Here is a 27,741-nt window from a genome sequence, read left to right as displayed (position 1 = left end):
CTAGTAACAACCATTTGTCACCAAGATTCAGAAGCAAAAACCTTTATGATATAAACAAATCTTTACTTTGGTTATCTTGATCTTTGAGTATTTTTGTTCAAATAAATACATGCTTCGAAATAACAGGCATCCGGCAGTCATTTTTAGTTATGACTGTTTTCGCCCCAAATATGCACAGATTCTTTGGGATTCCACCCTCTCTTATTTGCTGTTTTCATCTTGCACACTGACAACATGCCTTGTCTGGTAAAATGTGCTAGGTTTTTTTTTTTTCCTGTGTTTGTATACTGAATGAACTGCTAGCTGTTTCAAACAGTTCATTGTCCTTTGGTTGATACTAATTTTGTAAACTAATTTTTTTTAAATAATTATGTAGTGTTTATAGTACAGTTAAAAACCTTCAAATTTTGTCTTGAGTAATTCCATTATTATTTTTACTTTCAAATTAGTATTATATTCTTGTGTATTCAAATAAATTATGTATAATTTTTAATTTGTGTTTTTAAAGATTTTATATTTTCTAATTTATTTTGACAATGTGTACACAAATGTTACATATTTGTTGTTCTATTTCTAGCAGAAAACTCATAGTGTAGTGGTAAACAATGGACTCTCATTCTTTGGAGTCAGTTCAAATCCTGGCCCAGCCAACTTAATTTCTGTTTTCCATAGTTTCTTGAAATATTTCCAGGAAAATGCTGGGATGGTCCCTTATTTAGGGTACCTGCAGGCAGGTTAAATTTGTAAAACAGGCAGAACCCAGGAAATTGAAAAGGTGTTTTGAAAACCTGAAAAACACTGGGAAATTGACACTTTCCAAGTACAAAACAGCATCTGTAATTTTTCATGCTTAGTAGTATTGTCATTAAAGTGGTATGTAGGTTAATCATAAAGTTGTGTGCTGTTAATAATCTCTACACAATTTTTACTAACGTTAATTCAGATAAGGGCAAAAAACTGTATTAATTTGAAGCACAATCCTCAATCAAACCAATATATTTTTCTTTTTCAGACTTGAAGTGTTTTTAATCTACTATTGATGGAAATGATAACAGTGCAAATTATATATTGTGCTGGAAAACATTTTGCTGTCAATTCTGTATGTTATATATGTTTTTAAAATGTGTTTTGATAATAATGTGCATTGAAGTATATCTGTTGTCTTGCCAAATAGACTGATTAGACAGTAGAAAAAAAGTTAGATGAGACAGGGACAACAGGAACGACTCAGGGAAATTGTCTAAAGTAATAGAGTGGGATCCTTGCTTATTGATGGCCATGGCTAATTCCTTCCCAATTTCCCTCAATTAGGTTAGTTTAGTATATGTGCCTGTCTCTAATTTCTTTGGTATTGACATAATGTAGAGCCCAAATAATTTTTTTTTAAATGTTGCTAATCTGTTGAGTTTTTAAAAATTAACTTAAATTTTAAAACTTTTTTCTTACAATTTCATTTATGTTACTGATATTTGTCTTTGGACTGTTTATTGGAAGTTCCATTGTTTCAGCCTTCAGGGTACGACAGCTGTACGCGTCCAAAATTGCTGAAAGATAGAACAGAATATTTTAGGCCATATTCTCCAGATGATGGAAAGAAATCATCTCACATGATTGAACGTTCAAGATCTGTAAAAGGTAAGAGTCTTAGATATAACTGTTTTGTTTTGGCTGTAATTTTAGGGCTATTTTATTTTACATTATATGCATTAATAACATTTTCTCCTGTGCACAATTTGCTATAGTTATAAACCTTGAGAATTTGCAGTTGAATTAGATATTTTTGTCATAGCTGTGACCAGTTCTGTTGTTGAACACATAACCTTATTCACTATTTCCCAGCTTTCATTAATGCCTCAAGTTACATTATGTGCCATGTATAAATACAAAATTAAATTAATACTAAACAATCTACTATGGTAGGTGAGACTACCCTGAACGAAAATTTCACTACCCACATGGATGATTGCCTCAGTTGAGCTTGTCTTGCCTGTAGATGAAGTGCAAATCAACTTGCAGCTATGCACCTCTGTTTTGTGATGTTAAGAGTTTGGTTTAAAATTAAAATGAAATTTTCAGGAGTGCAAATGTGACCTGACGAATGCATTCCTGGAAAAAGGAGGTGTAAGGTTCACTTACATACCTGCCAACCTTTCCGATTTTTCCGGAAGTCTTCCGAATTATAACTGCTCTTTACGATTTTCCGAAATTGTCTGAATTCTTCCTATTTTTGTAATTAAAATAGCTTCGCGCTAGAAAAAAGTCGGTGTCTTCCAAATCGATTCAACATTCATGTCGATCGATGTATTGCGTGTTGTGCTCATGACTATCGATTGTTTTTTTCTCGTTTACACAGTTCTACAGAGAGTACGTCATCGCTTGTTCGTTCGATGGTTAGTTAAGACGGGTGATTTTGATTTATAATTTACGAGCTGCTATTACGTATTAAAATTTAAATTTCAAATACATTTAAACTGGCAAAATACGCTGTGGTCAACGAGTGCAACGTGAAACAACTGTTTACGAATTTGTTTACTTTGTTACGGGCTATTGCTGTTGCCTCGTTTAGACGTTTGTGGCAGGTTATGAAGCACAAACTGTCTGCATTATGTTTTCAAAGATGAGTAAGAAAAAACAATATTATTACCAGACATTCCGTGATACGTATAGTGCAGAGTTTCCATGCATTTTAAATTCTGACAAAGGGGAAAGGTTTGGCTTTTGTAAGATATGCAGATGCGACATCAACATATCGCATGGCGGTAAAAGTGACATCAGCGTGCACATCAAAAGTGCGAAGCATTTATCCAACGTGAAATGACAAGAAGATAATCACAAACTTTCAAGGTTCTTTGTTAAATCTGGGTGTGCAGATCTAGACATTACGCGAGCTGAGTGTTTATTTACTTCATTTTTGATAGAGCATAACATTCCTCTAGCGGCCGCAGATCATGCAGGTGCGCTTGTCAAAAAATGTTCCCAGACTCTGAAATTGCCAAGAAATATGGATGTGGGCATACCAAAACTTCTGCTATTATGAAAGAGATGGCTTCGGATGCAAAATCCGGTGTAGTGCAGTAGGTACTTAAAAAGTGGGCCGTTTTCAGTCGCAACTGATGGTAGCAACGATACTAGTTTTAAGTTGTATCCCATTGTAGTTACATTTTATGATGAAGCACAGTATAAAATTGTAAATGTTGTTCTTTCCATTCCTGTTCTGGAAGGTGACTGCACCGGACGGAATATTGGTAATTTAATGCTTTCCCAATTTGAATGTAATGGTATTCACATTGAACACTGCATTGCATTTTGCTCAGACAATGCAGCTGTTATTATAGGGCATAAAAATGGTGTTGCAGCAGTGTTGAAGGAAAAACACCCTGGGCTTATTGAGATTGGCTGTGTTTGTCATCTAATAAACTTAGCTGCAGAAAAAGCTGCATCTTTTCTGCCAGTAAAAGTCGATGACATTCTTGTAGACATTTTTTATTTTTTGGAGAAGAGTTCCAAGAGAAAAGAAAGGTTACACACATTTCAAGATCTGCACGATACAGAAGCCAAGAAAATTCTTAAACATGTGTGTTCAAAATGGCTTTCTCTTAGAAGAAGTTTGTTGAGGGTTTTTGAGCAATGGCAACCATTACTTAGCTTTTTTAAGGCAGAGGTATTAAATCAGAAACAATCTGTGTGTCTAACCTCTTACAAAATTCCTAAGCTTCAACAGTCATCCTGTGCAAGCTCAAGTGGAGCTCATCAAGGCCTAGATAAAGAGACAGAGAAGAAAAGGAAACCAAGTTCTGTTTCCTTTACCAGTCATAAAAAAGTTGCTTCACCTTCGGCAAAAAATGATGTTCCTATTCTGAAGAATGAAAGTCCTTTTATGAATCGGGAAGAAAAACTATTTATGTTTCTTTCTTCTGATCTCAATAAAGGACTGTGCATTTCTCTTAAGTGTTGTGCCATCATTTGAAAAACTGAATGTCATTCTTCAATCATCATCACCTCATATTCACATTTTAAGAGAACTGTTGTTTGATTTTTTAAGAGAATTGATTTCAAACTTTGTAAAACCAAGAACTGTAAATAGTTGCTCATTACTTGAACTTGACTGCCATAGTGTCCAGAATCAAAAAGATGACGTGGATTTAGTTATTGGATGTCAAGCATCTAGAATTGCACAAACACTTGATGAAAAGGAAAAACAGCTTTTCTTTGCAGCTGTTAGGAACTACTTTGTTACAGCTTGTGACTACATTGTTAATAAATTCCCCATCAGAAATGCAGTGTTGAAGAATGCAGAAGTGGCAAGAATGAAAAATATTCAGGATTCCAGCTTTTCATCCGTTCACTATTTTGTGGATTTGTTTTCTTTTATTCTTCCTGTTCAAGAAGGCGAATCAAGAGATGCAGCTATGGATAAAGTGACAAAACAATTCTCAGCTCTTCAGATTGATGATATTTCGGGCATTGTTGACATGGAAGAGAGTGAAGATGTGAAGTGGGCTAAGTTAGCCAAAATTTGTGGAGTTGATGGTATTTTGAAATATGATAAAATTTGTAGAATAATGCTGTCAATACTTTCCATTCCACACAGCAATGTGGAATGTGAAAGGATTTTCATTTTGGTGAAAAAGAACAGAACACAGTTCAGATCCTCCATGTCCAATTGACACTTTAGAATCCCTTTCAATATTGAAGACAAGAAAATCAAATTTGTGTTATGAACAAAATTTTAGTTCTGAGTTCTTAAAGAGAGCAAAGAAGGCAACAGTTGCTTCTTTAAAGCCACAGTGCTCCACTGCTCCAAATTAGCTAAGCATTTATTTATTATTTTTTTTTCTTCTTATGATCCACATTGTTTGACTAATTTTCTGGCAAAATTCTTATCGGAAGCCAAGATATATTCTGTGAGTTGTATTCTTGTGTGAAATATTGTGCTGATCTTCAAGTATCACAGTGAACAGGTAACAACACACAAATATTTTTTAATGTAGCTATAGCTTATTTGATAGTGGGTGATTTGTGTAATTTAGTTGTATTTTAGCAGTACAAGTCTGCATTGTAGCCATATAGGTAATTTTTTTTTGTCGAAATTGGTAATTTTATTTGTGTTAATAATCTTCCTAATTCAGATTTTCATAGGTTGGCAGGCTATTGACCGGTTCATCTTTTTGAAAGTGTATTCTGTCGATCCTAAAAGCAACAGTATCTGCATAGTTTTTCAAGTTATTTTCTTGAAGTTTTCATATATTTTTAAGATCAAAATATAAAGTACACAAACCCCTCTTAGTAACAAACTAATTCGTTATAGGGAAACAAAAGCACTAGCAAAAAAATTTTTTTTCTCCCCATAATCAATATAATTGGTTTTCCAATCAGGTAAGTGTGCTTGCGCCCATTATAATCAAGATACTACTCATGTCAAAATCAATTTACGGTACTACTTATATATGTCTAAATAAATTTTAAGTATTTTTAAATAAATGTTTGAATAATATTTTGAGATTAATAAGCCTAAAATTAAATTAGAGTGTAAAAAAATCACGGACCTCATTGTTTACATAACAGAGCTTCGGCACAACATTCCTAAGTAGGTGCTGGCATTTCTGAGTTATAAAGTATTAATGTTATTTATATGTAGGAGATACATTTGAGTTCTAATAAAATTTTAAAAACCATAAACTTAACATTTTCTTATTATTAGAAAGATTATTTAACCTGTTAATGTAATTCCAGACTCTTATATACTAAATTTGTGTCTGCATTGATTTGCCACTGGTGCATTCTGGTAGGTGCGAGGTAAACTAGCCTTGAAATTTCTGGCTTTCCTCAGCAGAGCTGCTGTTGATATGCGGGATAGCGTAATATAAACATTGGCTGAACACTCGGGCATCTGAAATTTTTTTGCGTAATATAAACCACTGAACAATATTAAATAGGCTAAAGTAAGTAGGCAATGAAGAAAATAATTAGTTACTTAGAAAAGAGAAAAGTATTGTTTGTTGATTCAACACATTATTAATTTATTGTATTGTATTTAATGCTACACAACTGCTGCTGCCACTGTGCACCCATGGAAAAAAAAATTGATGTAAATGATAAAAATCATTCATTCAAATCTGTGTCCACGCCACTTTAAATCATGCCATAGTTTATTGGCGTTACTACTACAAAACTGTGAAAATCAAACAGTTTTACTTCAAGGGGCGAGTTTACATGTTGTGTGGTGTCATGTTTTTGTGCTATATGATATATTTGCAGTGTCTATAATTGTAGCAGCAGTGTGATATCTAACATCACAAGTGGTTTGAAATTTGGTCTCAAGGGAATGTTTATTTATATTGACTGCCAATAGAATTAATCACACAGGAGTCAGACAAAAATTGGTACATCTTCATAGATACTGTCAATGAATATGTATGTGATTATAGTGATGTCCAGGGAAATATACGACTTTAACGAGGGCGAATGTTCTTCATTAACTTGGATGCCACCACCTGGCTGACGACTCCACCACACTCCACCACAGGGCTGTGGTGTGACCTGTGTGGGTGCTGGACTCGATTTCTCCTCCGTTCTTACTTACACACAAAACAAGCCTGCTGTGAGCGGCGGGCATGCTATTACTTATTATTACCATGGTCGTCAGTGGGCTCTTTAGGTGTCTGTCCTTAATCCCTGGACAAGTACACACGTGGTCGAGTGGACAGAGTGCACACGAGCTAAATGCAATACGTCAAATCGTGAAACACATTTATATAAAAAAAGAAACTCATTTATAATGGTAAAAATGCTAACTGCAATTAATTGGCTTAGATGCGAACCAGGGCACCACGTGACCTGGCCTAATAAGTTACAACTTGTCGTTTCGCGTCAAAGGTCTGTTACTGGACTTAAATGATTACGTGAAGCAGTCTGCCACCCGGAGTAGGCCTCCAAGAGAAAAAGGAAAGTTTTAAAGTATTAATACGAACGGCGGATGCTATCAGATCGTGAATTACAAAAGTTTATGTCCTCGAGATGTGATGGTTTCTTCCTATTCTGGGCGGTGGTCGAGGTATCATGGCCGCAGGAAGCTTTCGAATTAACGTTAGGTCATGATTAATTATGCTTTGATAGTAGAAACAAAGAAAACCCTTTAAAACCTTTCACTAAAATTATAATTATTTAACATGATGTTACAAGTGGGAAAACAGGTTTGAAAAGGATAGCCGAAATGATTAAATACTATAGTTTTATTTATTTCCTAATTTTTATACTTAAGTTGTAACAAATAAATTGTCTATTAATAAATTCATCACTCTTACAAAAGGTCCACAATTTACTCTCCCCACTTGGTATGTATTTTTAAAGAAAATCTATAATGTGTACTTGTATCATTTTTTCATGTATGTGATAATGATGTATTTCAAGTTTTAAGATAACTGTTATCAGATTGTTAGAGACTTTGAGTGAAAAACAATTTATGGTGGAAGTGAAAATGTGTTCATGTGTTAAGTGCTCAGCTGCCTTGTAATACTTCAAGTTATGAATGTTGATGTTGAGGAACAGTAAGGTTTACTGGGTGAATAAGGAGAAAGGCATTGATGATGGTACAGTTCATAAAGTTACCAGTAACTTAGCCTTTGGGGTGTGGTATGTTTGAAGTGTACCATAATGTGTGTGTTGGATGTGTTTCAGTAAGAAATAAGGATGGCAGTAGCGAAGACCTCAGTACCAGTGCAGATGAACGTCAGACGAAAATTCGTGACCGTCTCAAGAAATTTTTCCATAGGAGGCCAACAAAAGAGTTGCTCATGAAGAAGGGAATTTACAAGGGTAAGTAGTGATCCTATTGTTTTAATTAACATAAACAATTTTAAGTTTTTAAGTTAATATTCAGTATTTGTTTACCAAAACATCAGTTTTAATTGCTACACAAGTTACACATTTTAAATGAAGAGTTTTGTTAATATTTATATTTGGAAATAGGGACAATTTATAAATTTAATTTTTCCCCATTAAAAGGTTAGTTAATCTGATAAAACAAATCCATTTTGTTTACAGGCGAATAGAACTTGAGAAAAACTCATCTAAGGAGAGCAAATACAGATTTGTGCAGGGAAAATGGGAATGTACACCCACGTAACTTTTGGTTGAGATATCAGCAAACTTGTTTGTAAACATACCTGTTCACATATTTTAGTAATAATAATGATCTTCATGTAGCTTTTTTGCCCAGTGAATCAGTTTAGTTGTATTATTTAAGCTTTGATGATGAATACTTGTAGTGGTATGAATAGTGACATTTGTTCAAAATTGTTAAAATGAACAGTCCCTCCAACAAAGAACAAAAATTAATAAAACACAGCTTGGCTGAATGTATTAAACGACTTGCTACACATTTCAATTGTTATTGACGAAAATATGATAAGGTAAAGGAATGAGACATAAGCATATTTTTAACTATGATCAAAAATAATATTGTAATGCATTTTTTGTGGTTGTACTACACAAAGTAATTATTTAAATGACATCAACAAGTACAAATTGAATTTTTTTAGGAATCATCTCTATTGTTTCTTCAAAAAAACATGTTAGTTTAAGTTAGGGAAGCACAAGTAGCACAAGTAGCATATTTTAATGTCGAGTCAAGTAGTACAAAAACTCTAATATTTTTCAAGTCGAATATTCAACATTTTTTTTTTTTTTCATTTTCCTTTGAAGCTGAGCTAGCAGAAAATAGTGGCACAAAAGTACACACTGTACATAATCTCATGACGGTTTTTGAATCACTATCATAGTGCCTACAGTATTGATATTGACAAAAGAATTTTACAACTGTATATTTCCATGTAATTAAGATATTTTAATTTGTGTTACATAAAATTATATAAAATAAAATAAATTAGAATAAACTTTTCCACAAATTATATTATGAAGCACGGACTAAAATATGTTTATCTAGTTGCACTGCAGTTAAAGACTTTAAATTTAGGATGTTAATTTGTAACATTAATATAAAAACAATTTTTCACACCTACACTATCATTTTATTGCTATTACAGGGTTGCTACGGTCAGGGAAAACCTGGAAAACCGGGAAAAGTCAGGGAATTTCATGGAGCCTGGAAAAGTCAGGGAAATTAAGAAACATACTGGAAATTGCATAGAATTGTTACATTCTTGTAAAATTTACCCAATACATTTTCGCCCAACTGCAGTTCAAATTTAATACGTCACAGACATCAAAACTAACAAATAAATAAATGAATAAACGCTTTACGGACTTCGCATGACGATCTGTTGTGCTGTGCAAAGCGATCGATACTTCCCGCGATTTTGATTAGTCGATCGTGGCAGAGCGGGAAAAAAAACGGTTATGATGGCTGAATTTGCTTTGTTTTCGTGAGACGTTTACCGTTTTGTGCTATGGATTACGGATATGAAAATAAAGGCCTACGGGCTTACCTTTGGCTTGGAGTGTGTGTGTGAATTGTAGTTTGTTAAATTATAGTGTGTGATTTTCAATTATTTTGTAGAAACGGTAATATGAAAACCATTTTCCATTGTTTACATTGGTTAACAGCATGAAGAGGAAACTTTGAGCGCTTTATTACTGCGTAGTTCGTTATCAAATTAGTAACCACCACCTTAACCCCTTCAGTGTTAAATTTTTTTATGTAATTTGGTTGAAAAAAAAGCAGGTTTTTTTATTATCCTTTCCAATTCTTTGTTTATTTTTGGAATAAAAAATAATCTTAACACAATTGTTTCAAAAAAATTTAAATCACTATAATTATTTGAATTTTATGTTTACATGTTATGCTGAATAAGCTATTTTTGGAAATTATTACTGAAATAAGCATTTTATTCAATATTTTCATTAGTTAAACAATACTTACATCATCATCAACATCATCATCAACAACATCAACAACATCATCAACAACATCAACATCATCATCATCATCATCATCATCAACATCAACATCAACATCAACAACATCAACATCATCATCAAATTCATCATCATCATCATCAACATCATCAACAACATCATCAACATCATAAACATCAACATCAACAATTTCAAATACCTTTAAAAACAAATTTCAATAATACTTTCATATGTGTATAAAAAGTAATAAATGTTTTATCTCTATTGACTCTGATAAATACCATTATTTTATAACATGCTATCGATTGTTTTATATATATTTGAATAAAAACATACTTATTCAACAAAGGTATGTTAACACTGTAGGTAAACAGTTACTTTCCAATCTATAAATACAATGTAAATTAATTCTAATAAATTAATAAATGCAAAGAAATATTAATATATAACGTTAAAACTTTTGACATGATTTACTTATAAATAACTTAGGACTACATGACATTGTGCAGTAATCCTTACTTTTTGAAGGTTACAGATAAATAGTTCAACAAACATACAAGTGGCATTTCACTTGGAAATAGTAGTTTTTTCAGGACATTGTTTTTCGAATTAAAATAAAAAAAACTTTATTTTTCTGCAATAATATTCATAAGTTTGTTATGGTGTGGTAAAGCCTGAAGCAGGGTGCAACACACAGGCCTACATCACACTCGGGGCAGAAGTACCTGCTCTCTCTTCTTACCCTCTTGCCTTTATCGTCTCTCTTAGAGCAGCAAACCGTACATTGTCTTGTAGGCGTTTTCTTTTTCTCGGTTGGTGGAATAATTTCCGGGAAATGGCGCTCTGTCAACCTCAGTGGATTAGGGGTATTTCCTGGCCTTCCACCACGAGAAGAAAATTCTTGGGAGTGGTATTTCTCAAATATTTTTTCTACAACAAGTAGCCTGTATTCCATATGAGCAAGACGGCCACCAGACTTCATGTACAAAACAAATGAGTTCCACAATGCCTGTTCAAGCAGGTGGAAAAAAATTTTTTTGTAAAATTTTTTCCCCCTTTTTCTGGGAATAGGGTAGTTGGCCAAATGCTGGTCCACTCGATCAACACCACCCATGGTCTGGTTATAATCTATAACGAGTTTGGGTTTCATTACCGTATCATCTCTTCTTTTCATATTTACCATCTCACTGTTGTGGATGGTCGAGAGTAAGCAGATATCCTTCTTATCTTGCCAGCGAATTACTGTTACCTTCCCACGTTGTGCTGCTACTATTTCCCCCTTCTTTAGCTTCTTCTTGTTTTTCACACTGGGAGGCATATCTTTACGAGACAATTTGACAGTCCCATATGTGTCAGTCTTGCGAATAATCAGCATATCTGCCAGTTGTGGTGAGGTGTAAAAATTGTCGGTTGTGACACAGTAACCTTTGTCCAACAAAGGCTCTACCAGTGCAAGAACAATTTGAGAGGACACTGGAAGATTCTTGTTTTTACTTTCAAACACTGTTCCTTTTCCAGTATAAAATAAAATTCCAAATATACCCCGACTTTGATTCACATAACATATATGTCTTTATGCCGAATCTCGCTCTTTTTTGGGGGATGTACTGAATCCACCCAAGTCGGCCTTTGTACAGCATTAGGCTCTCGTCAATAGTGATATCTCTATCAGGTGTGTACAATGCCATGAATTTTTCATTTAAAAATTTCAATACCGGCCAAATTTTATTTAGTTTGGAACAAGGGTGCTGTTCTGGGTCATATGAAGCATTGTCAAAGAAATGAAGATATTTTTTCAACATCACAAATCTCCGGTATGACATCATTCTTGGGAATATGGGCGTGCTCAACAATGGATTTTTACTCCAAAAAAGTCTTTGTTCTGGCTTATTTACAATACTTTGCAAAATTGTTACAGCAAAAAATGTTCGAATTTCATTATTTGTGGTTGGATGCCACTGAGACCTAAGTGGAGAATTGGCTGGTTTATTTTGAAGGTACTGATCTGCATACAAATTTGTCTCTTTTGTAATCAAGCTTATCAAATCGTCATCGAAAATTTGTTCAAAAAACTGCAAGATATCTGCGGATGGATCAACTTCAAAATTTAGTTTTGAGTCAGACATAAAATTGAATCTCGGAGGAGAAGGAGGTAGCTCACCTTCGGTGTTTACCAAATCAAGTGTTTCAGCATCTATTTCTTCACTAATTGCACTTGAAAATGACAATTCACTACCTGAACTACTGTCAAAATCGTTTGAATCACTGTCACTTTCCATGGTAAAATAGAAAAAATTATTTACCCGTACATCAAAAATACTATGTAATGCTCACGAAAAAGGTATTTATCATGTCTATTTGCCACAATTATATATATAATTTACAGGCAGAAAATGTACTACAATCTGCACAAAAGTTAATATAATAACTCACCTTCCCTAAAATTAATTATTTCCGCGAACGTAATATAAACATGCAAGCAAACAGTGCAATACCTAATAAGCACAGCCGAAAAAATAGCGGGAGTTATCTGCTACTGTCTGCTATCGGATACATGCTGCTATCTGTAGGATATTGAATAACTATACACTATGTATACGCTAGTGTGATCTGTTAGGAGACAGAGCAACTAAATAAGGCCAAATAATCGCCGCGGTAAATGATGTTTCTTTCCATGTTCAAAACAAGTGCTGCTATCTAGCGAGGAAACGTAGAAACACATTTCAATATACGCTTCGACTGCTATCTGGCGAATAAAGAGTAAACTAATTCCATAAAGAAAAGGAGAACGAATTATCTCAGGGAAAATAAAATTTTACACACACAATTTCGCTGAACCCGAGTTATCTCGGGCAGATTTTTTTAGGAACTCTTTGTTATCCCGAGTTAACTCGGGCAAATGCATTAAGAGGTTAAATACGATAGTGTGTGTGTTTTGCCTTGATTCCAATAGCATTGACTTTAAATACATATATATTTAAATAAATAAACATTGCATGTACGAAAGTTTTGGAATGTTTTTAAGGCGACGTTAATTTCAAACTTGAAACGAAACAAACATGGAAATCAAAAAAAGTCTCAATTTAGTAGAAAAGGTTTTTTTTTTAAGAAAACTGACATTACTTTCTCTGAGAATTAATATGTAAGATAAACGAACATCACAAACAGTAAACATGTGATACGATTTCTGTGACATTTTACTACAAGTTTTTCCCAGCTTTTGTAAATTTATTTTTTTGTTTCTGCTCATTTGTAAACAATATGGACCTAGGCCCTAAAGTGTGTGATCTGATATAAGAAAGTGGTTTTCCATCATAGCCCTAAATTTATGCCTCTGCTTTTTGAAACTGTGAAAAGCTATCCCAGTTCTCTGAAAAGTGAGTTGTTATGAGTAAGTATATTCAAAGATTTTTTTTTGTTTAGTAGTACATATTTCACTACATTTATACATAGTTTTTAAAAAAATCCATGTTTAGGTACATTAACAGATTATATAAAATTTATTATCCCTTAAGTGTAGTTAGTCTCGACACTTACTGTTGAAGAAAAAACTTGTGCATTTCCAGATATACTAAAGCAATCCCACGTGGAGTATTTCCCTATATACCGACAACAGCTTGTCAGGGACATTAAGATTTTGATCAATTGCAAAAGACATATATTAACAGTTCAATATGTGTGAGATAAAAATGCCATATCCACACTTTCCGCCTTATGCTGCCGAGTACAATTATTATTTTAATGGCCTGGAAAAATTTTCATTTAGACTGGAAAACCTGGAAAAGTCAGGGAATTTCATATCTGAAAATGTGTAGCTACCCTGTATTATAAATTTCATTATTGCCTTCCTATATACACTATGCGCCCAGTACAAGAATATTCAGGGTGTATGTCAATAATATTGTGCTTGTAATTTGGGGGTGAAGTATCAGTGTCGTCATTTACCAAATATATATCGGGTTATTTACGTGTTATATTTTGTCTTCTTCAGTATACACTACTAGCAAACTACACATCATTGACTTAATCTCCATTACTCTGGTTCTTGCCAGTTTGCATCCATAACAACTGCACAGCACATCACAACAGGCCCGCCAACCTACTAACACTATTTACACATACAAACTACTTCAACAGTACACAACATTACGGTAACCGCAGTGCATCTGTGGTAGTTACTAAGCTTCTACAATATCTATGGTGCTCCTACAGTAACTGTATTTCTTTTTATGGTAGTTCTTTTATGTTAAGTATTGTTTTTGTGCGGTTACTATGGTGCTTCATCTGTGTTTTTGCATCATTCTTTGTTCATTTGTCTTCACTTCATGTGCACCATTATTATGTTCAGCTAGACTGATGGTAAAATAGACAGGTATTTGTACATTTATTTTCAATGACACACAGTATAAATAAGAAATAACATTGATGTGGAAAAGGTTATTGGAAGTACATTTGAAGCAACAGTTGTTACTGCAACAAATTCTACAAAATTGTGGGTATGGTGCTTGCATAGAAGTTATATTTTTTGTGTTTATAGTATAGAGTATAGGTTAACGTAAACAAAATTATGATAATGTGCTAAATTACCACAAATACGTCCAAACAAAGTCAAAAATTGTAAATACAGTACGAGATTATGTAAAATCAGGCACCATCACTAGCAAATTCAATACTTTAATTATCTACATTGGTGATAATAATGAAAAGGCGGGAGAGTATAAATGTCGCATACTGAAGTACTTAAATTGTAGTAAATACTTTTTTAATCAGTTCTGCATCAATTAATTCAAGTTTCCTACGGAACTGCATTGTACAAGCTTCACAATATTACTAGGTATATAATCCTAGAATACTCCAGGTTAACATTAGTGATGATTAGAGACAAAACAGTGAACTACTCAAATTTTTTTAGCTTTAAAATTTGGCTTAAATCTAGTACTTAAAACTTGACTCAACTAAATTTTGAGTGTTTGTGCAACCCTAGTATAAATAATGTAAACTTAATATAATATGAGGTGCATGATCAAACAAAGGTTTTATTAAATATTTATACTCAACATGAACCATAAATTATTTGTACAAAGTATCAAAATTCTTGCATTAATTGAATTTTTGAGAGGAAAACATTTTTTTTATATTTTGAGTTAATTTTTAAAAATAAATTTTGTGATGTAAGTAAAATCTCTTTTAAACGTTGCTGTTGTTTCACTATTAACCTTGAATTGAGGTGTGACAGGGTTTATTAAACTTAAATTTTGGTTATTGAGATCTCTGTAGAATATTGTGACAAAACAGTAACACTCCTATTAGGCATGCAGTATTGAAGCTGACACTAAAAATAAATTTAGATCCAAGCATTATTCTATATTTTTATTCTTAAATTGAAACATTTATCATGCTTTGCCCAGGAAAGTACTAGTAAATATATAATAAGTTTGAGAGGAAATATTTTCACAGATTTATTATAAAATTTTCATGCACCTTTATCGATAAATTAAAAATCAAACAAGCTCACTTATTACTTTCCAGTTATTAAAATTAAGCTGAAACTGAATTAATGCAACAGTAAATTGTATTTTCAGTGAACAGAGTGATTGGTCAACCAGCTAACCTTGAACTGATAGTTTCATTGATGTGGATGAGTACAAAAATATGTGGACACAGACACAAATCAAAACAACCATCACTGCATGAGTTGAAATGAATAACTGTATGGAGTATAAGTACATTAACTTAGATCTTTAGCTAGTTGAAGACCATAAATTTTGCCCCCCAATGTTACATAATGATTCAAAATGAAATATGTACGGTGAAATCTCATTACAACATAGGAAAACCCTCATTTTGTTTATTTAATGAAAGTGCTTTGTATTAAATTGTTATTAAATGAAACTCTTTAGGTATTAAAAATTATATAGTACAATAAAATGTAAAATCTTTAAAGGAGAGATACTTTGTTTAAAATTCCACTGTATATGTTGAGTACTTAAACTTTTACAGTACCAAATTTACATCAGTTTATTGGACAATTGTTTTAGATGAACCAGTTTTCGGCCGCCACTTGGCTGACGTGTGCAGCAGTGAAAATCCCCCCGTTCCAAGGTTTGTGCGACTGTGTATTGAAGCCATTGAAAGTAAAGAAGAAAATATGAAAGCAGATGGACTGTACAGGGCTTCTGGAAATCTCTCTCAAGTTCAGAAAATAAGACTGCAGGTAGTGTGTGATCATGATGTATTAAGTGTTGGTATAAGCAGTGAGATGGCACAGTGATAGATTACTGAATTTGCATCCCAGTCCAAACAACCTGATGGTTTTCCACGTTTTCCCCAATATCAGTCCAGGCAAATGCTGGAATGGTTCCTTACTATAGTCCGTGGCTAATTTTTACCTCAGTTTTGTTTAAACTATGTTGTTTAGTATATTCAGCTCTAATGAGTCTGCAATCAACAAAGAGTTCTACATTGTACAGTTACGAACAGAGGCTTAAGGCAACAGAACAGGGTTCAGACTGGGTGCTCATATATTGGAGTCCTGCCAATGTTGGGATCAAACTCAGTAGTGACCATGGCCACAGAGGACCCTCAAGCTTGCAGAGGAAATAGTTTGTTGCATGTTAGTGATATGTTATTTTATGTTTAAATGTAGCATGATAATGATCTGACTGAATAAGTTGATAACTTTTCTTGCTTTCAGGTCGATCAGAATAACTTAACAGTATTGGAACAAGAGGAAGATGTCCACGTTCTCACGGGAGCCTTGAAGCTGTTTTTCAGGGAATTGAAAAGTCCTGTCATTCCATTTGAATTTTTTAACACAGCTTTACAAGCTAGCAGTAAGTATTCTCTAAGTATGTGCGTATGAGCATTAAAAGTTTAAAAAAAAAATTAATGCTGCTCTTGTCATCTGCCATAAAATATATTTTGACCATTCTCCTTCTTCCCAAGCATTATAAATTCTCAATCTTATTGGTAGAGCCACAATTATTTCACTCCATGATATACTTAAAATGCCTTTATATAATTAAGCCTTTTTTAGAATGCTCATTGGTTGGCCGATAACAAGGTCACATTGTTTGGGGGCGGTTACATGTGATTGTTTATAACTGGATGAAGGTGGTCAAGGGAGTGTCAACAGTACTGTAGTCCAATCATCAACATGAAGTAGATATCAGTAAAATAATTGTGGCTCTACATATTTGATGTAATTTTGGATGCAAGATTGATTTTTTTTTTCTGTACATCTGTTTTCTTTATCCTGTAGAATTAATATGTAAAACAATTAAATTTGGCATCTCAAATAACCCAATTTTTTTGTAATTTATTTTAAAATATTTTATTTTTATGTTTTTACATTGCTTGGTTTCATATGTTGCTATTTTTGCAATATTTAAGGGAATTCTTTGTTTCATAGTTTATTTGATGAACAACTTGTTTTGGCCTAGAAGCACAGTGCAATGATCAGGAAAATCATAAGCTGGTTTGATTAGTCGGGTATAAAATCTCCAAGTAACGGTATAATACCAGTAACAACCCAGATTACAGCCTTCCTCATGCAATACAGTAATAATCATTTGTTATAAATTTTTGTCATATTTCAGGTTAGACGTAAAGTGTTTCACCGGGTTTATTGTTTTTAATTTTAAAATGCATAAGTTTATTTTTGAAGTAATAATTTTTTTTTTTTTGCTGGCTTCTTTGTGAGGGAAGGCATGCTGACGTAATTCTCCTTCATTATTTCCACGACTGAGGCTTTGTTTCACACGCTAGGCGTTTGAGTCACTGTCATGGGAGTGTGAGAGAGAGAGAAAATTGCTGCGTCGTGGGAACAGAAGTAAGAATTTCGTGGAAGTTCCTGTTGCCATGCGCCGTGATTGGCTGAAAATTACGTCAGCAAGCCCGCACAAAGGGAAGGAAGGCTGTAAGCTTAGTCATTGTCCGAGCACCGGGCCGGGTGGTTGTTGTTCGAGCACCGGGCCGGGTGGTTGTTGTCCGAGCACCGGGCCGGGTGGTCGTTGTTCGAGCACCGGGCCGGGTGGTCGTTGTTCGAGCACCGGGCCGGGTGGTCGTTGTTCGAGCACCGGGCCGGGTGGTTGTTGTCCGAGCACCGGGCCGGGTGGTTGTTGTCCGAGCACCGGGCCGGGTGGTCGTTGTTCGAGCACCGGGCCGGGTGGTCGTTGTTCGAGCACCGGGCCGGGTGGTCGTTGTTCGAGCACCGGGCCGGGTGGTCGTTGTTCGAGCACCGGGCCGGGTGGTCGTTGTTCGAGCACCGGGCCGGGTGGTCGTTGTTCGAGCACCGTGACGAGAGGTCGTGGTTGGGTGATGGCTCTCATAATATAGTAATGTTCTGTTAAAGTACAACTAGCGGCTACGGTCCGGGTAACGCCTAATAACTTTTTTTCTTTCAGACATTTTAATTAATTAGAATTTTTTTTTTGACCATAGTCGTAGGCAAAGCCCACATCGAGGCGACAAAGGGTTTTGTCCAGCCGTCGCTGCCCGGAACTTATCCGGGCAATATAATGTAATTCTTAATAAGAGTCTACGTGTTTTTCTCCTTTCTGGAGGTACGGTTTAATTTTTTTTGTGTGTGCTCTGTTGCACGGAATATAGTGTGATTTTTACACGAATAAAAAAAAACTGGTAATACCTTGAACATTGCGTATAAATTTCTTCGTGACCTGCTACCAACTTGTATGTACACTCATCACCTAATTTTGAGCTAGCCGGAGGTGGTGAGTGGTAACATACTTTCTTTTGCCTTAAGTTATGACTGTGCAACCTGGCCTTAGTTTTGTCACATTAAGGGACTGGGGTTTGAAAATATGAAACTTTAAGCTTTTTGTAGGAACATTATGCAGCTCAGAATATTTTTTAGCGTATTTCAAACTAACAGCAGCAAGATAGGGGCTGCATCTGAATACTAGCCTTAGCTAAGGGATCCACTAGAAGTTCATCGTAGCGAACACGGCCAGCTTTGGTTTGCTTTGCTTTACTTCCGAATTCTCACAAGGGATGCCGATGCATCCATGCATGTATCCACTAAACTCAAGCATCCACTGATGCGTCCCTGCGTTGATTAGCTTCGGAACCGTGTTGTGTTTTTTTTGTACATATATTACTTTAAAGTTTTGGCATAATTTTGGTTGAAAACATAAATAGTTGAATTTAGAACTCAAATAGACACAAAGAAAAATGTAATTAAAGTATTAAAATAATTACCCATTTTGAACTTAAAATTATAAGGGTATTTAATGGTAATTATAATTGTATTTAATATTTTGAAATTCATAGCCAAATTTTATTTTGATCAATAACAATGTATAACCTCCACACTACATTCAAATGTTAATTGTTTTTACCAATGGTCATTATTATTTACATTTTGCTAAATCTCCATAGATATTAGGACTCAAAATGGCTGTGTGCGCATTAGTACGACCAACTGTAAACAGGTGGTGCTAGCAGTAAAAGTATTCGGATACCATCCATCCCTTAGAAGGTAAGGGATGTAGGTATATGTTTGTATTCGGATGCAGCCAGAGACAAGTATGTAAATCTCTAAACAGCATAAATACTATTTTAGCAAGTGTAAGTTGCTCCTCCTGTTTTACATAAGCCCTCAGTAATACATTAAGTTGATTTTACCTAAAACATTATGTACTTAATTTCCTATATTTCTGTCAGATGTGGCATAGTCTACAATCTGACAGTAAGGTATAGCAGAACATCAACAATTTCCTTCAACCTTTTAAATGAAGGATTCTACAATTACATTTTCTAAGATATTTCCAAGAACAATAACTGTCTTCGGAGATTACCACATTAAATTTCATGTCAATGTCATTGTCAGTCCATTTGTCCTAGTCCTTCGGTCAGCCTCTTCTTACATTTATTCTTCTTCCTATTTTTGCTTCTTCTTTCACCTCTTAGTATTTTTTCAGATGAACTTATCCCATTCAACAAATTGTCTAAAAGAAATTAACTCTAAACATTTTAAAAGTCTTAACTGTGCAAAGACACTGACTGTTCAATGAAACTGTAGAAAAATTGAGAGTTATTATACAAAAAAAAGTTAAATCTAACATTTTAAAAAATGATTCAATTATGCTCACTATAAATATTTGGTACTAATAAACATAATATAATAAATTCTGTGAATATGTATACTTCTATTTTGTGTTTCATATGGATTATACGAATTATAATTTAGTACGAGTTTTGTTTAAGAAAGTGTCTAAAGTTGAGAATGATTTAATGTTGCATTTTATTATAACAGCTACTACGTACTAAGCATATTAATTTAATCTTTTTTTCATAGTGTACTGTTCAGAATGTAAATATAACAGAGTTATGTAATCATTTTTAGCTAATTCCAACAAGAAGGAAAAAATTCATCAATTCCAAGTGATTGTAAAAAAACTCCCAACTGAAAACAGATGCACTTTGGAATTCTTACTTCAGCATTTACTCAAGTGAGTATTATATATAAAATATAATCTTCAGTAAATGTTGGAGAACTGTAATAATGGTATCAAAATATGTAAGGTTTGTTAACATTTAGTGTATCCAAAAACTTAATTTGATTTGCAGAGTTACAAAGTTCCACAAATCCAATCGCATGCATATCTCCAACTTGGCGATTGTGTTCGGCCCAACCCTGATGTGGCCGGAAGAGGAATCCCTCAATATGGCTTTTGATCTGATGCAACAAAACCTTGTCATAGAGTGCTTTCTCCAGGAATTTGATAACATATTTAGGTAATGCTATACTGGAAGAAGAGGGACTATAAATATATGTATATGTGCTCATAATTACCCACTTTGGCGACGTGTTTAGGCACTTCCCTTGTTTACAGGAATGTGATGTTCATTATCTGTGTAACTTGTATCCGTAATTTATATGTATCTATTTAGAAATATTTGTATTGTAGTTATTTCAGCTGTGTTGTGTTTTAGAGTTTACGGAGGTGCAGTACAAAATATTATTCCTGTAATTTATTTAAATGTGAACTGAATTGTAAAAGAATATTCACACTATTCGTGTTCATTCCAAAATGAAATTAAGTTTTTATAAATATTTTGAGATACTCCTTTTCACAGTTTCTGATTTTAGTTCACAAACATTTCTGGAAAATGGATATTATAAGGTGAAGCTGTATTATAAACTATTTATTTATGGATGAGTTTCTTTCAGGATACAATGTAATAGGTTATCATTGAATTTTTCGAAAGAATTTTTTTTTTCTGGTTGAGCAGTACATAGTGCCTCTTGTATAGTACTAATAAAATTCAGATTGTAAATTCTGTAATAGTACTTCTGAATTTGTCGAGATGTATATGAGTTTAATATTGCATTATGCATTAAAAAATGCAAAACTGTAATGAGCTAAGTAAGTAACATGAATTACTGTTGTATTGCTTCAAAATTTTAAGTTTAATACCTTTTGCAAGAGTGATTTATAAACAAAAATTATTTTATAAAATTTTTTAGTGATATGTAATAAGCTTTACAAAGCATATCCTTTTCCTGAGATATTTAATTTTTTTACCTCTTGCATCTGTGCTTTTTTTGTGATGACATTCTGAATTTAGTTTTCACAGAAACTATTTGCTTTTAAACTTATTGTTTTACAAAGAAAAATATAAATTGATGTCATTTCAATACCAAGGATGTATTTCCTTTTTTTTTTTTCTAAAATGTTTGATAGTAACTTGATAAAAAACATTGCATTAACTGAAAGTTTACTTCCTTTCTAACTTTTGCACTAAAATTTTATATTGAATCCTTAATCATAAATATAATTTTATATTTATGGTTGATGTTTTTGTGCTCACAAAATAAAATAGTCATGAACAGTTATAAGTAATAGCATTAAGAATATCTTTTAATGTGTAATTTCCATTATGTGTTTTTGGTGATGTAAATACAAACATTTTTAACTCTTACATCATAAACAAAGTGAAAGAAAGGAAATTTTATGAACTTCCATGCAAAATCATAAAATTTTGATGGCATTTTAATTTCCTCAAAGTATAATTTTTTTTACAATAACTCTTGACTAACCACAGGTGGATTATCCAGTTTGCAGCTTAACACTGCAGTTGTTGAATAAGCTTATTTAAATATAGCATTTGCCAAATTATGTACATAATAAAAAAGTTAATGTTAGTAAAAAATTCCATGAACAATATCCCTTAAAATATTCTAATTTCTTTGAAAGTGTGAGGCAAAGGATCAAAATAATTTTCCTTTTCATTATCACTAAAATTAATGACCTGGTAAATATTTAGCAAATGCACACCAACTGGTCAATGCTGCAGTCTGGTGTGGTGTCAAAAGAAAAAGTGTATCACAATTCAGCTTCACAGTTGTTTGTACTAGTGTGAAGCCTGTACCATTTCCAAATGCTATCCGTTAATATTTAAGCTATAGAATGATGTAACACAGCAATAATGGCTGCATACCTAGCAGGCTTTGAACACCCACATGTGAAATTAAACGTGAAGTTTTTATGGAGAAACTGCTAACCAAGGCACCACTTTTTTTGTTAATATATAATATATACATGTTCGTTAATAATCTTTCATAAAAAAAAGCATTTGAACGTCAGGATTACTATTTTAAAGTGATTATGATTTAACCCCTGTTTTCGCAACAAAAGAGAGGTTCCCAACTACACTTGCAACAATCTTTCAAAAAATCACTATCCAGTAAATTTATTTCATATAATGTATTTTCTGATAATTTTACAATAATTTGTTTTGAAATATGATATTCAAGGGTGCATAGCCAGCTCCCTTTAAAATCACTTTAGGTCTTAAGTTCTGTTATAAATTAAGGCATTTGTATAAGGGGATTATTTAACTGTGGTTAGTATAGAGTTTACTGTAATTTTGAAAATAAAACATTCTGCCTGAATCCATGTTGTGCCAAATTTCAGACAGATAATACCATATCAAATGAAAAAAATTGTTTTCCTGCAACATAATTTTCTTTCAAATAAGTTTTTTACCATATTAAATGGTATTTGTCCAACACACACTTCATGATCATGTAGAGAGGTGGTGTTTATTCTCTGTGTGATCAGGTTATCTCATCACAGTACTGACAGTCATTATGGATTATATACAAACATTTCAGAGAAAATGTTAATGCATGAGTGTGTGAAAAATTGTTTGGCTGCCATGTAGGAGCCTAGGTGTAGTTATTTTGTTGAAATGTGTCACATAACCTGTTTGAGAAAGTAATTCTGTAGAACATTTCAAGAGAGAACAGATTCTAGGTTTGGTGAGTAATATAGGTAGTGGGGCCTTTAATTTGCAGAATGAAGATGACAGTTTGGTATAAAATGGTTTGTTCACAGGAGATCATTAGCATTGAAACAGTTGGCAAATAATCAGCCTTAAGTATTAAAAATTAAAATTAGGCTTTATGCTTTAATCAGTATTATTTATTTTTGCCAACTTCTCTTTGTGGTTAGTTTCTATTAATTTGTAATTTTTACAGTAGTGTTTAAAACCTTTATGTAATTTTTCATTTTTTTCTTTTCGTTTTTTGCATGCAACATAAAATTTAAAGTTGTACTTGTGTTTTGAAAACAAATTTAAAATTTTGAAACAAAAAGTTTAATTTGTAATTTCATTATTAAAAGAAAATTAAATTCAAAATGTTTTAAGCATTTTTCATGATATATTAAAGTAAACTTAAGTATTTACTAAACATTCTGCATACTAATAGGACAATCAATAAACAATTCATGTTGTTGATTATTTCAAGTGATAAATGAATAGTGATTCTGCTACAGCTAGGGTTAGCAAATAGCAACATTTTTGCTATTTTTATTTTATATATTCAATAATCAAAACTGGTAAAAATATAATTGATTTACATTTTCAATTTATTGTTTATGGGCAGAGAAGCATTAATTCCAGGGCTCACTCTGCCGTAAATATGTGTTTGATTAGTGCTATCCAATAATAATGTGTATGAAAAATTGTAAACATTTTTTCAGGAAGGGCAGCATGTATATCGGTTAAATTTTTATCACTGAAAGTTGAAAGACAATACAGAAAAGATATCCAGGGTAAATGTTAGTGCCTGTGCTTTTGAAAATTTTTATTACTTCTTCACATGACAAATCCTTCAGCGTGTATTGTCTTTCGTAAAATGTGAAAATACTTTTTAGTTAAATGCAAAGACAGACAAATTAATGTACCTGGATCTTAGTGGTATATTATGTTCATTGGTGCTCAGAGTATCTTGTGGCTGTATCAAAGAAAGTTGCATCAAGTAAACAGCTTTAAATATAAAATAGGCAAGTGACTATTGGTTTACTTTTATAGACATGTATACATTAATATTTCCAAACATAGTTTAAACATTGTTGCATAGATATATATATATATATATACACACACATTTCCAAATTTGATCATTATTGCAAAAAATGTCATGCATTTTGATAGCCATAATCTAATTGATCAAGGCATGTATTGTACACAATTTTTTTTAAGTTAAAAAAGGTTTGACAAGCTAAGTAACAAATACATAAATAAATCTCTTTCTGTGATATTTATTAAAAAATGTTACTTTATTTATGAGGGTTTAAAATGTGCAGTATTGTTAGAAGGGCTGTTATTGTATTTCAAATATTTTAAACAGTATTGCTATGGTGAGAATTAAACTCTGTATTTAGATACTATAATAAAATAATGCAGATTTATGCAATGCTGGAATAAAATATTTTGCATGTGAAGATTGAGTTGTTTTTTTTTACAAGATCCTACCTGTAAATTAAGGTGTGTGCCAGAATAATGGTGTGTGGCATTTTTTTTTTCTGTTTCCCCAAGGAATGCTCTTAGTCAGAGCTGATAATTAATAGAGTACATTGTCATAACATAAGAGGATAGTGGTTATTTTCATAATTTTAATTTACATCTGCCCCTTAAGTAATGTCCAAATACATTCCTGGTAAACAAGAGCGCTACTTAAAATGTTCCTAATCAAAATAATTGGTTTTTCGACCATGGAAGTGTGCTTGTTGACTCATTTTAATTAAGACACTGCCCATTAAAATAAATTTTACAGTATCAATTTTATGTCTAAATATTTTAAAGTACATTTAGATGTTTAGATTAAACTTAAGTTAAATAAGTGTAAAAAAAAAAACAGATTGTATTATTTACACAACAGGCCTTGGGCATAACATTTCTGTACTAAGTGGGCTCTAAAAAAATTTGTTACAAAATAATGTTAAATATAGAATATGTTTCAAATCTACTATTCTAATAAGATTTTAAAAAAGAACTTAAAAAGTTTTTTATTACCAGGAAAGATTTAACCTGTGAATTAAATTTGAAGAGACTGTTTACTAAATGCAAGTCTGCAAAGAATTGCTAACCACTTGACTTGCCACTGGCGCATCCTGGATAGTGTTAGGTAAACTAACACTGAACACTTCTGGCCTTTTTCACCAGATTTGTTGCCGACTTGCAGGATGTCATAATGTAAACATTGGCTGAACACACGTCAGAGACATTAATGCTTAATATAAACCACTGTTCTATGTTAAATGGGCTAAAGTAAATAGGCAATAAAATTTAAGGAAAGAGTAAACTACTGTTTGTTAATTCACCATATCGTTAATATTTTGCATTGTTAATGTTTTAAAGTGCCATTGCCTTTTGTGCAAGCACTGAAATAAAAATTCACGTAGCTAAAAAAGTGTGCTACTTAAAATAATGCCATAATTTATTGGAGTCATTGCTTAAAATTCTGTATGCCTACCTCTTCCGGCACCATACATTGTAAGAGAGAGGAATATATTCACTGCTGGGAATAGTAGATGTTGAGTATTATTGTATGAGGTTTGTTAGTGTGTTGAACACTGAATATATAAAAAATAACTTTGTAAAAGTTGAGACTGCGAAGCAAGAACACACACAAGCAAGTGGGAGTCATAACAAGTGAGTGTGTGTCCCTTAAGTCAAATGAATGTCCACATAATATTAGTTGGTGGAGTTAAAAGTGATGTAGGGCAACTAAACTGATAACGAATACCAGCAGTTATTGAAAAGTAGACAATTTTAAGCCCTTTTTTTTTAAATTAGTGTTCAAAGTAAATAGAGTCTGTGTTATCTATTAAACAGATATACTTTTGGTGAAATGATCATCCCTCTACCTTAGTGGAAAGCCTTCACTTCTGCTTCTCAGCTGGGTGGCATTATCTGGGGCGGGCTATCACGAGGGGAGGGGGGGTGGGATGAGGAATTAGGGGATGGATGCTGCCAACAATTTTCAAAAATATTTACTAACCATTTCTTTCATGTCACATGGGGTGCATACATACCAAACTTTACCACTTTCACATTAAAACTTAAATCATTTTTAGTTACTGAATGGGTTCACTCCCTGATAAAATACGAAAGCTAAACCTTAATGTGGGGACAAGTTATATCCCCCGACAACCACATTTTACAAAAGGTCTAGTATATTATATGGTTTGAATTGAATATTTTGTGGCTGTATTATGGTTATTATGATGGTGATCAGCCATTACCATGGTGAGGTAGCCGTGACATGACGGGTGGTGTACTAGGCCGATGATACTGCGGTGGTTGCCTTCTGTAGTATGAAGGCCTGAACTTTTCCCACAAATGGAAAACATCCGATACCACCGAGATTGAACATGGGACCTTGGTCATCAGCCACTAACTGTAACTACTATCAACAGGCCAGACGTGTGGCTGTATTTTAAATGTACGTTGATATTTTCAAGCATAGTTTGTTCACTGTCGTTAGACATAGGCATCAAGCTGTTGATTAATGATCAAACCTCAATTTGTATGAAATTCGGCAAAAATATTGATTTTAACAGTACAATAAATGTTTGTAAGAAATGTTCATTTATTTATTTATTTATAAGAAAATGCATTTCATTACTTTATTCATCAGTGTTGTACATTTGAAAATCACTCATTTTTCTGTTATGATTGTTCCGCATCTACTGTGTGACACTACAACACAGTTTTGTCCTGTGAACCAGGAAACACCCCCACTGGCAGTTTGCTACCCCCTACAGCCTAGAAGACGGCACTCAGGAGGAAAGATTGCATGCTGCAGCCTTCGTACCCTTGTGCGAGGGCCAGAAGAATTTTACAGCTAGTGTGTGGGCCAAGTATGGGAAAAAAAAATTTCTCGCATAAAAATCACATAATGTTATTGGTCCAGCTGTTAGATTCTGAGCGCTTTGAGTATGTAGAAAATATGACCTTTTAAAGATCACAGGACAAAGCACTGTGCAACAGCAATTGGTTTTCAAGTTGCTGTCTGGCAGTGTGGTAGTTAAAATGGGAAAATACAGTAATTAAAAACTTGTTTAAGATGTACCCTCACAATTTGATTTCCTGTCCAATACTGTTAAATGTTTAGGTCCCGCCATTTTTTTCGTAAGATGTACATTATTTTTTCTCATGTAAGATTCTGCCAATAAACCCCTATAAAATTATGTATTTTAAAGTTGAAATTCATCATTCGTTAGGATATTACCGTTCTACTTATTTAACGGAAATACAAAGTTGTCTGATGTGTCAATTTTCTTTTAAATACGTTTTCAAACATTATTACCTTTATCTGTTCATCGCCACAGTGTAGTGCATATAACAATGCAGCCAAGCCAGCACTAGTTGGCATCATTTATGTTTGATTACGTTGATGCCCACATAAAGTGCGTGCATGTAGTCAAATACTGATATCAATAGCTCGCCGATTGCATGCAACGTGCTCATGCTGAGTACACTACCTTTCTTAGCTCGCACTCTTTTGTGGTTAGTGTTTACTACGACGCTAGTTATGGGTACACTACC

The 27,741-nt window shown here is 33.3% G+C and overlaps 1 protein-coding gene across 14 annotated transcripts in view; it reads left to right on the top strand.

Moving 5' to 3' along the window:
* LOC134529162 (rho GTPase-activating protein 12-like) overlaps window positions 1–24,632 on the top strand; it is a 136,945-nt gene extending 112,313 nt beyond the window's left edge. For all 14 annotated transcript variants that reach the window (XM_063362972.1, XM_063362974.1, XM_063362969.1 and 11 more), the window contains 6 exons: window positions 1,509–1,635; window positions 7,678–7,815; window positions 15,915–16,090; window positions 16,571–16,709; window positions 20,243–20,348; window positions 20,467–24,632. In XM_063362972.1, the coding sequence (XP_063219042.1) occupies window positions 1,509–1,635; window positions 7,678–7,815; window positions 15,915–16,090; window positions 16,571–16,709; window positions 20,243–20,348; window positions 20,467–20,638 (858 nt within the window). In that variant the 3' untranslated portion in view covers window positions 20,639–24,632. The remainder of the gene's footprint in view (window positions 1–1,508; window positions 1,636–7,677; window positions 7,816–15,914; window positions 16,091–16,570; window positions 16,710–20,242; window positions 20,349–20,466) is intronic.
* Window positions 24,633–27,741: the final 3,109 nt, after the last annotated feature.

This window comes from Bacillus rossius, chromosome 2, assembly GCF_032445375.1.
Source record: "Bacillus rossius redtenbacheri isolate Brsri chromosome 2, Brsri_v3, whole genome shotgun sequence".
NCBI lineage: Eukaryota > Metazoa > Arthropoda > Insecta > Phasmatodea > Bacillidae > Bacillus > Bacillus rossius.
The sequence above is the reverse complement of the archived record's forward strand: the minus strand, read 5'-3'. Positions and strand labels throughout refer to the sequence as shown.